Source organism: Micrasema longulum, unplaced genomic scaffold (genome assembly GCF_059751315.1).
Source record: "Micrasema longulum isolate JH-2025_06_02 unplaced genomic scaffold, ASM5975131v1 h1tg000495l, whole genome shotgun sequence".
NCBI classification, from domain to species: Eukaryota; Metazoa; Arthropoda; class Insecta; order Trichoptera; family Brachycentridae; genus Micrasema; species Micrasema longulum.
Window position 1 is genome coordinate 60,178 of NW_028277692.1, and position 15,450 is coordinate 75,627.

Below are 15,450 nucleotides of genomic sequence, written 5' to 3' on the forward strand. Positions count from 1 at the left end.
TAATCTGCAAGTTTAATCAAGAAGAAAAAACCCGCCCTGGGGTTAATACATTCAAAATATAGTATACTTATTTGTATGAAAAAATAAGCTAGAATAATCGGTTAGTTTCTTCGCTCACCGCAAGCGCTGGACGCGCTTTATTAAAATTTATATTTATATTAGGATAAATATACAATTGGTGAAAATGATTTAAAATAAACGTTTATAATTGATTTGTTTTTCTGTAAATAAAGTTACAATAAAACATTATTATGGTTAGTCAAATATAATGGTAAGCTGCGCATAATCGCTTCTATACACGGCTCGTCCCTGCAGAATATAAAGGATGAATGTTAAAGAAAATGAGATATTACGTTTTATTGTTTTCAAGCCTCTTAAATATTATAATAAATAAATATAATAAATGTAAGTAGCTAATCCAATTGTGTACAATCTTAAATGGTTTTCATTAATATTTAATTATGCAAGTATGAGACAGGTATAATTGATAAGATTAAGAAAGGGTGTCTGAGATGGTTTGGTCATGTAGAACGAACGGGTGATTTGAAAAAAATGAATTTGAAGATAATTTTCATTTAGAACATTATTGCGAACCTTTAAACATTTTATTGGGTTGAATTGACTAAACCGTATTAGTTTTTTTTTAGTTTTTTGAACAGTTTTTTTACATCATTTGACGTTTAATCATTAATGTGGCCATTACATGAAGAAAAGTTTCGTCGCATTAAAAAAATCCCCAAATTTACCGCTCTTGAAGGGGTAGAGGAGATTCAGAATACCACTCCAGAGAGTTGTTAAAATCAAAATATTACGAAAGAGATGAAGAAACTTTAGAAAACGAAATATAGAAGTCTATTTAATAAACGCATTCAATGAAAGGAGCCCAGAACTTAAACTATCTAAAAACAGGTCATAATCTTTGTAAATGCTTAGGCTGGTATTAAATTATTTATTTAAAATAGGTACATTATATTTTTTTTTAAATTTAATATATAAACTTGTAAAATTATACTTTAGGGTGTTTAATATGAATTTATTATCAATTTCTCCTGACCTTAAAAATAAACCCTAAAGGGTAAAATCCAGTGGGGAGCTAGTCTACAAACATTAGGACGTACACAAAACATTGGTATGAATAGTATTTAATTCAGTGAATTGTTTTATACTAAAAGGGTTATTTTCTTGCAGGTTTCCTGGGTCAAGCGACATGGACAGAGTTTCGAACTTTTGACATTTGGCCACCTGACCTATAGCAGCGAGGACCGGTAAGAATTAAATAAAATATTTATTAAACATATATTTTGATTGTCATAATGTTAAAATACAACAATCATAAACAAACTTTATAATAATATTAAGAAATATTCCATAATTCACAACTTATGACACCAAAACAATTATACACTAAAACAACACTCGCTACAGATTCAAAAACTATTCTCACTCAAACGAAAGACATAACCCCAAAAACACAACACATACAAATAATATAATCTCTAGGTTCTCGACATAAAGACAACTTAAACAAATACAAACTAATACCACTTTTGGACAAGGGAATTTTTAGTATTATGCAATCAAAATCTATAACCTCCTTCCACTTTCCATTAGACGAGAAAATGTAATAAACCCTGTTAATGCCTAGACTTCCATATTCCGTCAAAAAAAAATTACCTTTCTGTTGCAACAAATTTAGATCTAAATAACTCCCTAGGGAGAAAATCCAGCCTGTCTACAAACATTTGGGTATACTCAAAACATTGCTAAGCGCGATTAAAAAAACATTCGTTTTAAAATGGCAAAATCGTACGATTTCATAATTTTGCGTTCGTTTTACCAGACTACAGCCCTTAAGTACGTAATTTTTGTAATGTTCTTCTTCTCTGTTGTAATATGTTAATATTAACAGCTCCCCGGGGAGTTGAATCCAGTCCTTGTCTACCAAAATTTGGACCAACTCAAAATATTGTTGATAAATCCACCTGGTCCATGAAGAAGCATAGAAATTTTAAAAATTTTAGTTGTTGCCTAGTATTTATGCAGGTGAAATAATTAAGTTAGACGAATCTCACCCGGATAAATAAAGGTTGCAGCTTTGTAACTTCACAAGCATCGACGGATGATGAACAGATTAAACTTATGATCTTTAAATTATTTCAATAATGTTTTCTTTAATACTTAGTCTTTATTGAGATCCCAGATACCTAAGTTAAGTCTTAATTTAAAATGGCGTAATCTGCCGGTCTAAAAGTAATTATATTTTAGTTACATAAAACTTTTAAGTATATTTTTTAACAGAAATACCTCTGAAAAATATTGTTTTTATCTAATTCAAGTTTATTTATTATTGCGCGATTAAAAAAAAACCTTCGTTTTAAAATGGCAAAATCGTATGATTTCCTAATTTTGCGTTCGTTTTACCAGATTACAGCCTTAACAGCTGTTTTGACGTATAAAAATGCTCGTTTCAAATTTTAACTCCAAAAATTATATTTTTAACACCACCTGGTTCTAAAAGTTACATTTTAAGGGTTTTTCCAGGTACTCTTTACTTTACGTGGACCCTAATGACTGGATTCTTCTGATTAAGTCCGTGCAGGCCAAAGACGGCGGACTATACGAATGTCAAGTGTCGTCGCACCCACCCCTTGCAAGGTGTACATATCTCATAGTGCTGGGTAAGTATTTTTTTATGGACATGCTCTTAAATTTTATATTATTTTTAATGGATGCTGCAGGTTTTTGAGCCATGAAACTTAAACTTTGACAAAAATAACATCTTATTTTGAACACAACACCCTAACCTTTCCAAGCCTAAGATTGCAAGAATCCGCAAGTTCCTGACCGGGTTGCCAGATCCCAGTTGAAATTCCAGCTTGAATTGTAGATGCGAGATAAAATGCTAAACGACTTAAAAGAAAAACAAATTGCTTGATTATGATTATTTATTTGACTTTTTGTACATAGTGTTATTTGTACATTGGCGGGCTTATTGTCAAGTGGCAATTTCTTCCAACCAACCAATAAATTAATAGTTTTACAAAATATATTCAAGAGAATAAAAATTAAAAAACTAAAGATATATAAAAATAGAAATAAACGTATATGTTTACAAATTACCTTAAATCAAAACTATTACTCAATGGGTTATTACTATTATTAGTTATAGTTACTTTTTTTTATCGTTTTACTTATAAGTGTTCATTATTTTATTATATATATATACGCGAAATTACGTGCATTAGTGTATGCGTATATGTTCATGTGTGTATATCTGTGTATATATATATATGCATGTTCATGAGTGTATATGTATGTATGTGTATGTATGTATATATATGTATGTGTGTGTATGTATATGTATGTATGTTGTTTGTGTAAATTTATATCCATTTTCATTTCTTTTTTTATTGTTTTATATTTACTTACTATTTTTTCTTCTTCTCTTCCTTCCCTATTTTCCCATCCCACTTCCTTTCATCTCTAGTGAACTGTACGTTTTGTATTTTTATATTTTTGTTCCAATGTGAAACCCATAATTGGTCTTGTTATTTGTTGTTATTCTTTGTATTGTTTACTACTATGATTTTGTTGGTTTCAAAAATAAATCAATTTAAAAAATAAAAAAAGGAAACAGGAAAGAAGGAGAGAATAAGGAAGATAAATGTGATGTTTCTTCAGACATGATTTAAACAGAGATAATGTAGTAACATCTTTGATAGTGGATGGGAGATGATTCCACAGTCGAGCCGCATGGATACTATATGGGTGAGAGAAGAAAGACGAATTGTGGACGGGTATTAAGAGAAGGCCTTGAGAATTAGAACGGAGAGGTAAACCATGAACTGATAAGCGTTGAAATTTTTCACGCAGGTATATAGGAGCGTTAGGACTATGAAGTACATTGAACAGAAGTGAGAGGGAGTGATAGTCTCTCCGCTGTCTAATTTTAAGCCATTTTAGTTGCCTACGATGATCAGAAATGTGGTCATATTTCCTAAAACCAAAAATGAACCTCATATATGTATTCTGAAGTCGTTCAAGTTTATCGAGTTGCTTACAGCTTAAATCAATCATCGAAACATCAGCGTTATCAAGAATGGGTAGTAGTAATGCTTGTACAAGAGTGCATTTAGTATTAATGGGTAAGAATTTTTGCAAACTTCTAAGTGAGTGTAGCCTGAAAAATATTTTGCGGCTTAATTCATTAGTATAAGCTCGCCATCAGAGATGTTTATCCATTTGTACTCCTAGATTTTTTACAGATTTTCTGTATTGAATATTGATGCCATTGACATTAAGAGGATTAAGTGAAGATACGTCCAACTTACTAAGCAATCTTTGACTACCCGCAAACATAATTTGTGTTTTAGATTGGTTTATAAGTAAACCATACTCTTTTGTCTACGTTGACACGCAATTTAATGTATTAGACATCGATTTTATTGCTTCACTGGTGCTTTCAGGTCTGCAATGAAAATATAGTTGTAAATCATCTGCATAGGGATGATAAGAACAATTCAGACATTCTGCTGTCGGATTGATAAACAGGGAAAATATAAATGGTGATAAAACTCCACCTTGAGGTACTCCAGCGATAATATCAACCCATACCGATTGATGATCTGGTGTCTTGATGCATTGTTGTCTATTATCATGGTTGTGTTTAAAAACCTATTTCATAATACTTTAAATTTTCTGTTAAGTTCATACATTTATATATATTGTTATGTTACCAACTAAGTGGGCACTATGTCCTAAAAAAAATAAAAATAATTATTATACAATATTCCAATGATTTACTTTGAAATATGGCAACCCGCGCAAAGTCAATAAAACAAGTCACCACTGGAACGTGTCTCTCTTCTGTCACAATATCGTTGACAAGGAATTATACAAAAAACAAGATGTCTTTAACTCGAAGGACCGGGGTCAAATAGTAAGTTAAAACTTTACCAATATAGAACTGCATGAGGTACTAATCTGATTAAATTTTGATAGAACCCCACCTTCATAACCTTAATTATAATGTCATGTTCATAGAATTAAGAACACTCCAGAAACCGCATATGCACATCACCAGAAGGCGACTAAACTACTCAAAAAATGAGTAGGTTTACGTTTTGACCCATTAGTTTCTTTGTAGACGTCGCTCAGTACGCAACTTCTGATTTGAATTCAACTATGCCGTGTTGTGTCCTTTTAAAGTGTAAAAATACTGCTAGGATCTTAAAGAAACAGGATGCAGTCACATTTAATGTGTAATTAGCAAACGAATATTTAAGTAGCAAATGCAATACTTAAAAATTGAATTATATTTCCATCTGTCAGATTGTCGAAGAAACAAAATGGAAATTACGTTAGTGTTGCCAGGGTTGTAAATTTTTTTACCCTATTTGCTCATCTTATGAGAGAAATAATGAAAATTGGACCTCGGATTAAACAACTCTGTAGTGGGTATTTTTTTTTTGCACCACAACAGGCCAGGAGGCTCAATTACAGTGATGAATTACATCACAGAACACCCAGGCTTGAGAAAAATCCCATTTAATTTTTAAACTTTGACATTTGACCGACATTATCTTCAAAACATCAAATATTATTTAACATGATATGAAAATATCCGTTTGATGTAAATAAAATTTGTTTTATATTTTAAGTTTAAAGTTCAATTATTCAATTGCTTTTATTAAATGACCCTTTACTTATCTACTCTGTTTTGTCAATAAATATTTCCGCGTGCACAATAAAATTTTAGAGAAATTAACAGATTGCTTTTTTTTTACTTGTGTTATGATTATTTTTTTCCCACCGTGCAACATTACGCGGTGACATCACAAATACGCGTGGGTAAAGTGGGGCATAGTGGGGGAATTTTCGGACACAGTCCGATGAATTCAAATATGATTCTACGCTCCTTCTGAACTTTTCTTAATTCTATGATTTCAAGATTTTTTTGCGTCTGTATTTATCTACCGAGCGACTACAAAGCTGGTCATATTAACGTCTCAATACGTACACTCCGGAAGATAGTGAAACAGACGGAAAAAATATAATAACTCAATTTATTTTTTACATTAGTAACATTTTACGGCTAGATGCTCTTGTATGTTAATTGGACAGCATCTAGCTAGTCTAGCCACTGTATCTAGCCACTCGTTTTCGAAACTGACAGTTAATCCAGAATTTAATTCGACTTCAAAATTTATATATTTCTCTTTCATATTTTTAATAGGCTTTTAAGAAAAAAAGTGCCAACCTCAAAACGATTAAAATTTTTTAATAAATCATAATTAAAGGAAATGTTGCTCGGTGGAACAAAATTATTAACAGTGTTAATGCGTAGATAAAGGAAAATATTTATACATGGTGGGGAGGCGATTATAATTTTGTGTGGGTGTTATTTGACTGAATCGTTGATCTGTGTTAATTTTTGCTGGGAAATAAAAGATGTATTGGCACGGAGATGGAAAATGCGGAAAAGAACAGTATGCGGCCAAACAAACTACAGCAAAAAAACCTACCTTTAGGAAGACAGGAAAGAGAATCGGGGACAGGAATCCGGATGATATCTCCAAGTCCTGGTTTCTCAGTAGTTTTTTTTTTCCTTTTTTGGTGAACACGGCACTTTCACCATAGTTATTTGCAAAATATGAAGATGAATGTGGCGGAGCGGCGGTCAGATGGTGTAAAAATGTTCAGATGCGGGCAGATGATTATATAACGAGCAAATGCGGGCGGATGATTATAGGACGAGCAGATGCGGACAGATAAAATTTTGAACATGCGGTAGTTGTCAAAAATTATCAAGAAGAGAAAAATGTGTGTATGTTGATGTTGGTTGCCATGGATATGGAAAATTGTTCCCATAGCAACCGTAGCTACCCAAGGCTATAGTGACGAGGAGAATAACAAACATTGAAAGTTGGGAGATCACAGGATGGGTAGAATAGGTGGACCTTTATTCACTGGAGGTCCATCCAGCCACAAACTACTTAATCCCATCAACCACTCGCGCAACCACATAGAAAGACACAATGCTATATAGTTAGGAGTGAAAGCGGGAGAGAGATGTTTGTAATTGATTTTTTTTCAGTGATCGTATGAAAAAAGACAACTTGTTTTCAAAGAAATCAAGACTAGTATGTTTGTTGGCATTTCTAAAAATTCTGGGCATAGAGGAATGAAAACCATAGTTAGTTATATGGGTATCGGTATGAAAGAGTACGTTTTGTCTGAGGTTTCTAGTTGGGATATTTAATTTTACTAAGCTCAGTAGTTCAGGCGCATCAAAGAATGAGTTGAGTTGAACATGTACCGTTTATAAAATATATTGATTAATAAAAATATATTAAAAAAACACACTGAACTTTTTCATTCTGGCTAATTTCACGCCAATTCGTTGTTCGGTACAATTTGAAATGGAAAATTGAAAAGTTTTTGAAATATTTATTAGATTTTTTATTCAATTTATTTTATAATAAAAATACTACGTGATAGAAGTACTTTTAAATTACCCTTCCCTCGGCTGTCAATTACAAAGCACTTCAGTTTATTCCGTTCGCCGTTCTTTCGCTTCGTTATAAATGGCCAGCATTCAATTGCGAAACGTAAATTGAGCGCGTCCGAAATACAATCAAAATAAGTGGTGAAATATTAACCAAGCGCTCCCAATGTAACTTCTACATCTTATAAGAAACCTGGAATTTATTGTACCTTGGAAACCCCTTTATAAAGGCTGGTCCACATTATTCGATTAAGGACCAAGACAAAAAAGCGAGCCGCCGACGCTAGGTAATTTATATACTTACACAATCCCACATCCCGCCTTATACTTTTAGTTTTTTTGCAATTCAAACTGACGTGTGTCGAGCTCAAAGTATTTCTCCGAACTGACAAATAAATTTACATACCGTTAAAATTATTTCGGTGAGTTCTCCGATCTTGAGTACACAAATTTTCACGGAGGCAGGCGACTGCGGCGTTTCAAAAAATTCTCAAAGATGAAATTAAGGAGTGTACAAGTCTGGATTTTGTCTCAGGAAAGAGACCATTGCAGGAGACTGCTGCGAGATATTGCATATATTTATATGCTTTTAAGCGTGATTTCCAGATGTCCTTTTAATTATATATGTATTTCTATATAATAATATTTTATTTTTATTTTGGCTATTATTTAATTCCTGTACGTGCTTTGCAACTCAACACAGGGCCGTTGGCCTCATAGAGTTTAAGATACGTTATTATTGTATTTTTTGTAATATGTATGTATTTGTATGAATAAAATAAATAAATTCCAACGAAAATTTCATTACTTTGAAGTGTTGAAGTTATTATCGACAATAATGTAATAATATGTCTATAACAGGCCTACGGTGCAAGACAGAAAATACATTTTTGCCAGTTTTAAACTGAGGTCCTGCATTTATTTCTGATGAGAATTTTAAATTCAAAATTTAAATTCAATTTATTTATTTACCAAAATAAAATTACAAATAAAACAAAATGTCCTAATTGGGACAATATATAATGTATTAGACCTGGGTCGCGATTATAAATGCTATTTTCATCGGTACTTATCGAGGCGGTTTAAATATTATACAGTAAAATCGATATTTATGTACGAAAATGTGTATATTTGTATACAATCCAAATATAAACATATTTTTGAAATATCATCATTCCCTTTCCACACCTAATGGTGCATAGGGCACTGCATTGGTACACCAATCACAGCGTATTTTGCCTTTTTATTACATGAATAAAAATGATCAGTCTTACGCTTCAGGTACCAGTCCGGGGACTATGAAATATTCTGGTGTGAAAACACCCTCTTAAATCAAACCCGAGACCTCTTGCTTGGTAGGCGAACACGCTGACCATTAGGTCAGCGCGTTCGAGGACCACGAGGTCGACCGTTTACTAATAAAAAAAATTGAACAAGCATTTTAGAGAATGGATTATGAAAGTCTAGATTTTTACAGGGTTTATGACCCGCCATTGTCAATAAATATTTAGACGTAATCAAAGAATTATCCATGAATTTATTTTTAGCATCCTCTTTGTCAAAAGCATAATCTGCAAATGTCTTCTTAAACCTAAGTAAAGTACCTGAGTACTTCACTGACTGTTATTTTTTTACAATATACATAAGAGGTAAAACAGAGTTTTAAAAAAATAAAGGATAGTTACATAGCAACGAAATACATATTAATAGTAAAAATAGTAAACAAAAATCCCACAAAAGCACGGCCTGTTCGTGGATACACAAGAAAATGTTAATGAATTTTTGCTCCTTTAAAAAATAGACTGGTATAATATTTTTGTGTAATATAAGAAAGAGAAAAGAAAATATTTTGTAAAAGATTATATGGAACTTTTTTATTTTATATTAATTAAAAAGTAAATCAAAAATAAAAAAATAAAAAAAAAAAAACATTTTTATTAAACGGCAACAAAATATATCAAAAAAAAGAAGAGATGTCTTTAGTTTGAATCCAGGATAGTGCGTGTTTTGTAAAAGAAGGAAAATTTTGAAAGTTTGATATCAATTAATGTGATCAGTAAAAAAAGAATTAAAAATTTTTTGGCCCATAAAATATGTATGTCTCTGTGCGAGCCTCGTTTTACAATGTGGTATTTCTAACACACGATTCCTTCTTTGACTTGATCTATTTGAATTACTTGTAAATAAATTTTGGTTCTTAAATATATATTTTAAACATTGAAAACAATATATTTGTTTTATGTCTAAAAGTATTATAAACTCTAATAAAAAAACAGAATTTTGGAAAAAAATTGATCGGAACCAGCATGAACACGATCACAATACTAGAGAAAAGAACAAAATTAGACTTCCATTTAGGAAAAAGGCAAAGTCACAAAATTCAATTTTATTTAAAGCAATTAAAAAGTATTACGAAATGGAAAAAAATATTTATGAAGGAAAAAACATTTCAAAATTTAAAATAATGGTCAAGACATATGTGATAAACAATTTATAAACTAAATATATTTGCAATGTTATTATTAGAACACACTTAACAATATATATGATATATGTGCCCTACTTTAAGATTTAAATAAAAAAAAATTAAAAAAAGTTTAGCTTCTTGGAACAATTGGAAAGAGGGAAAAGTGCGATTTTTGTAAAGCATTTTTTTTAATATAAAGTTAACATATTACAACAGAGATGAAGCGCCCTTGAGGTATTTTATTACGAAAATGGATTTATTTATGAAGAACATTTAAGAGAAGGTGAAATATAAGTCTAGGCATCTACAGGGCTTATGAAATGTCATGGGCTGGTTTAAGTGGCCACTTTACACACTGTGTAACATTCACCATTCTGCCCATATTTGAACATCTATATCCCTTCAATTCTTTTATCTGTTGATATTTGTGAAGTTAAAGAGCTGAAACTCAGAGATTCATCTAATTGAATTATTTCACCTACATACTACGCAGCGCCTGAAATTTTTTTTTTTCAATTTCTATACTTCTTCGTGGACCAGGTGGATTTATCAACATAACGTTGTTAATATAAAGTTGTTGTAAGTACCCCCCGTCCAATTATTCCATAGCAAAGCGAAGACTGTACAAATGCATAATATACCAGATGTATTTTTATTATCTATGGAATATTTGACATACACTTTTTGATTAAAAAAACAAACAGTTTTTGTGCATTTTTGCAAAAACTTTATTTATTCCTCGTAATAAATACTGTCCCATTCAAAACCATCGGATAAAATACACTAATGCCAGCATTTTTTCCAATCCTCGAATTGTAATATTTCTTTTTCTCAAAAGTTTTAACGTTTTTCTAATGATATGGTTGATCAACTCAAATGCACCAGTGTGAACAAATCTTTAGGAATCTCTGGTAAGGCCGCGCATTTTTCCTAATACCCGACATTTTTCATCTGTCACCGCATTTTTAAAGTAATTTATTTCCTATTTCAACTTTCCAAATACGCTCTTTCCTGAAAACAATTCACTTAGTCTTGTGAGGATCTGGTAATCTCCTTAAGCAAGTGAGATTTTCTGACAATGTGTATAAAGTGGTTATTCATTGCATCCACCCTCATGTTTTTCTTTGCTCTTTTTTATTTCGATCCATTTATTAGATTTAATTTTAAGCAAGCGGGTTGCGGGTTAATGTACATTGTTTGCCACGTAAAAAATGGTCAGCGCTTTTTCATACCATTCAAGAGTTTTCAGATTTGATTCCTAAGGTGGTCGACATGATATATAATTTTAAAACGGTGTATATTCAAAATTTTGTGGTCCCTGGACTGATCATCTTACTTTCATGTAACAAAAATGACCCAAATGTTTTTAAACTTGATAAATTATTCTTAATTTATTAATAATAATATTATTTCTATTTAATGCACTAATTTTGTTGTCAGTCGTGTCAATAAATATTTGTAAATGACCATTTACCGACTTTTCTATTTTCACCGGTTTCGAAACGTGGCCTATCTTCGTCAGGGTACTAATTATAAGAGATGAAACAGATATCCGGTAACTATCCGGTATCCGGCCTTGTTATACTATCCGGCCGGATACCGGGTAGCATTTTTTATTTTTTATTTATTTTTTTATTAAAAACGAATAAAAATACAATATTACAACTAAATACAATTGTTTACATTAATTCAATACAAATATTTACATTAACGTTTCCCATTACGTAAAAGAAATAAATAATTCTTGTGTAATGGGGAGTGACGTCTTACAATAGTTTATTTTATTTTAATTAATATTTTTTTTATGGATAACATATGTAAATTATAAAAAATATTTAAACGATATTTTTAATCAGTGTTATTTAAAGAAGAATTATAAATGTAACTTTTCACTTCTTTCTTAAATATATCGTATTCCTGACTGTACTTTTTACTATCTTTGTTTATTTCATTAAAGAAAAATATTCCTCTGCAAGTATAATGATGTTGTGTTGATTTATTTTATTTATTTGTTTAAAACTTCAAGTACAAAGAATAAGCACTTTGGTGGACTAATTTCTAAAATCAATATCTTCCAGCTAACCAAAAAACAGACTGGTCAAAAAAAGGGTTTTTCGAAATTTCGTACTAAAAAACCATAAATATATTTCAAAATATATATAAAATAAAAATTACCACATTAATTAAAACTAACAGCTGTGCACACATTAACTTTTTTAGTATATTTTGCTATACATATTTAATTATAAGGAATGTGGGATCAGATAATGAGTTTGAAAGGAGAGAGAAGGAGGAACCAAGAAAAGAAAAAGGGATAAAAATATATCATTTGAAAAAAACAGTAAAATGCAAAGGGTTTAGGATTCTGAGGATGTATAATAATGTTCAGGCGTTTTTTGAAGGTGGTTAGAGAAGTAATATTCATTAAACTGCTAAAAAATCATAAAATCAACGCCACCTAATTGATTTATTGATATCAACCGTGTTTGGAAAAAAGTAAGCAATGCTTATTATTTGAAAAAATAACACTTCAGTTTACGCTTTAGAAAAATAATTTATTTTGCAAATAATAAATTACCTAAAAAATAATATACTTCCGTAAAAAAAGATAATGTGCCCGGTTATCCGGCTACCCGGCTTAGGAGCTCGGTGAATATCCTGTATCCGGTATCCGGCTAAACCACTATCCTTCCCCTACTAATTATACACCTTCACCATAGAAGTTGCATAAAAATGTTTATTAATTTATATAAAGATATATATTATAAAAACAAAAAAACGTACGCCTAACTCTTTGAAGCTAGGAGCCGTGTGCTAAGTTGAGATACAACATATTGGAAAGTTGAAGCATGCATATTGTTAAATAAAATAAAAATTATTACAAAAACATAAATTGTAATGAACATCTGGAAAACACGCTTAACACTATATATAAATAGCAGCAGCAGTCTCCTGCAATGGTCTCTTCTCTTAGACAAAATGCATACTTGTACACTTCTCCTCAAAATGGCTTTTGGTTTGGTTCATCAAGAACATTGGACACTCTTGGGATCACAAAATAGAAATTTCTCTGATCCAAAGTCTTACGTATTATAAAACCAACAGGCTGATATGACACATGCTATTAACTACCAACAACGTGCACTGATTATAATTTTTGAAATGTTTAATCTGCGTGATGGAAAATGAAATTTTTGTGCGCAATCAATTATAAATACTGGATTATTCGGTCATTATCAGGACATTTATTTGCATCTAACACACGAATGTATTTTAAAACAATGGCTTTATTCATGCAAATGCTACTTACATTGTCATAAGTAATTAAATTGTGTTCGGTTTGATCTAAATGTATAATGGTAGTAATTTTGTGATATTTTTCAGTTCCGCTGGTGACCATAGTCGACTCCTCGGGCATCTCCGTGGCTGAGAGGTTCTACCGACTCGGTAGCACTATAGAGCTGACCTGTGTCGGGTCGACTCCCAGCTCCGCCCATAGCAGGGGAGCAGCGCCGAGGAGTATGCTGTGGATGTTCGGAGACCAGGCCCTCAACCATGACGTCACGAGAGGAGGCATCAGGTAGACTTCAACAACCCTTGTATTTTAATACCTTGATTTAATGGCGCATAATAAACAGACATGTTACTCGTATCCGAGTTCTGGCTACCAATCAAATGTCTTAAATGAAACCTGACAATTTTTTCTTTGTTTTAAACTTTTAAGCTTAGTCCATGTTTTTGATTTTGTAACCTGTATAGGAAAATATCACATACTACAAATACCGATAAAAATTCATTAAAATCGGGTTGTGGTCCTGTGGCTAGTGTCTCGGACTCACAGACCAAAGGTCCGTGGTTCGAATCCCACTCTACCCTAACTCGATTCCCATTTTCTAATAGTGAGTTATTTACAACTCGTTGAAAATGGCCCTCAAAATTAAATATTTGGGCAAATCATAAGGATGCAAATATTTTGTTTTTTTAAAAAAAATAAATTAAAAAATATATTTTAGAATTACCAATCGTATTTAAAAAATCAATATTGATATAGTGGACAAACGTTTTCATGTATACATTTTTTTTTTAAATACGTCACTAGAAAAAAGCGACATTTTTGGCCTTGATAGTTGTGACATCAAGATTCGTAATAATGTTTTAAACTAATTTTAATGGACAGCAACAAATAAATATGAATCGTGACGTATTAAGGGCGTGGCCAATGTTACGACCATTTTTGCGGGAATTCAAAATTATAATATAAATAAAGTATATATGCTACTAACACGTAACAAAAAAAATATTTTTTTACTGGACTGTATTTCATGAACCTTTTTTATTATTAAAATGTTATAAAAAAGTACATCTTCATTATGAAAAATATTCCACAAAATTACCTTATGGTGTACGTATACCCCATGGTTTCTCTATAAAATATTACGTTATAATGAATTAAGTTATATTTTGAAAAGTCAATATAAAAAATAAATATATGACAACAGAAATAAAGAACATTTTAGAGAAAGACGACCTATCATTTATTATTTTTATTATTACAATGGATAACTTATTCAGCGCCATTTTTGTAATATAATTCCGCAAAGGCGCTTTACAAAGTGATTATATAAAGATATAAATTTAATTTTAGCTTTTTTAATTTGAAATTTAAGAAACACAATGTAAGCAACCTCCCCAGCCAATTATGCCATAAGCAGCCACCTATTGTAAAAGTGCAAAGTAGACATTTTTAAGAGTGCTAACGTCCAGGATGTTTCTAAGTGAGCTAAAGACATGACACAGTTCTCTTAATCTAGATACCAGGGACTGAACCTGTGTCTCCCATCGCAAATTTCTGTCAATTGCAATGCCTAGATAAGGCAAGAGAAGGCAACGGGAAACCACTCTGGTCATCTTTTCCCAGGAATCGCTATGGCGAATACATACAATAAGCAGTTGTCTTGGCGGCGGAGTAGCGCAGGACCGAGATGCTTTCGCTGTAGTTATCGCCAACGTCGGGAGATCTGACAAGGCACCTCAAGAAGATATTTTATATTATCAACTGGTTTCAATAATTGACACGAATGTCTAGAGTTAATATGTAGCTTTAAACTGGCATTAGGTGGTGACCCGTCTCTTATACTAAATGTCAGATTACAATAATTGAGTTTGTCCACATGTTCGTAGACAAAAGACTGGATTTCACCCACTCGGGAGTCATTAAGGTTAACAAATTACAACAGGGATGGAGAATACCTTAAATAAGGGAATATGGAAGTCTAGGCATTCACAGGGCCTATGACCTGTCATTGGCTGGTTTAAGTGGCCACTTAACACACTGTGTAACATTCACTATTTTGCCTATGTTTGAACATCCATATTTCTTTAATTCTTGCATTTGTTGATTTTAGTGAAGTTAAAGAGCTGAAACCTTTATTGTTGTAAAGAGATTCATCTGACTGAATTATTTCACATACTAGGA

The 15,450-nt window shown here is 31.7% G+C and overlaps 1 protein-coding gene across 1 annotated transcript in view; it reads left to right on the forward strand.

The window, feature by feature from the left end:
* LOC148281122 (protein amalgam-like) overlaps window positions 1-13,554 on the forward strand; it is a gene marked incomplete at its 3' end in the record, with an annotated part of 46,284 nt that extends 32,730 nt beyond the window's left edge. Inside the window, exons 3-5 of the mRNA XM_088227269.1 lie at window positions 1,189-1,265; window positions 2,542-2,678; window positions 13,359-13,554. Of these exons, the coding sequence (XP_088083395.1) occupies window positions 1,189-1,265; window positions 2,542-2,678; window positions 13,359-13,554 (410 nt within the window). The remainder of the gene's footprint in view (window positions 1-1,188; window positions 1,266-2,541; window positions 2,679-13,358) is intronic.
* Window positions 13,555-15,450: the final 1,896 nt, after the last annotated feature.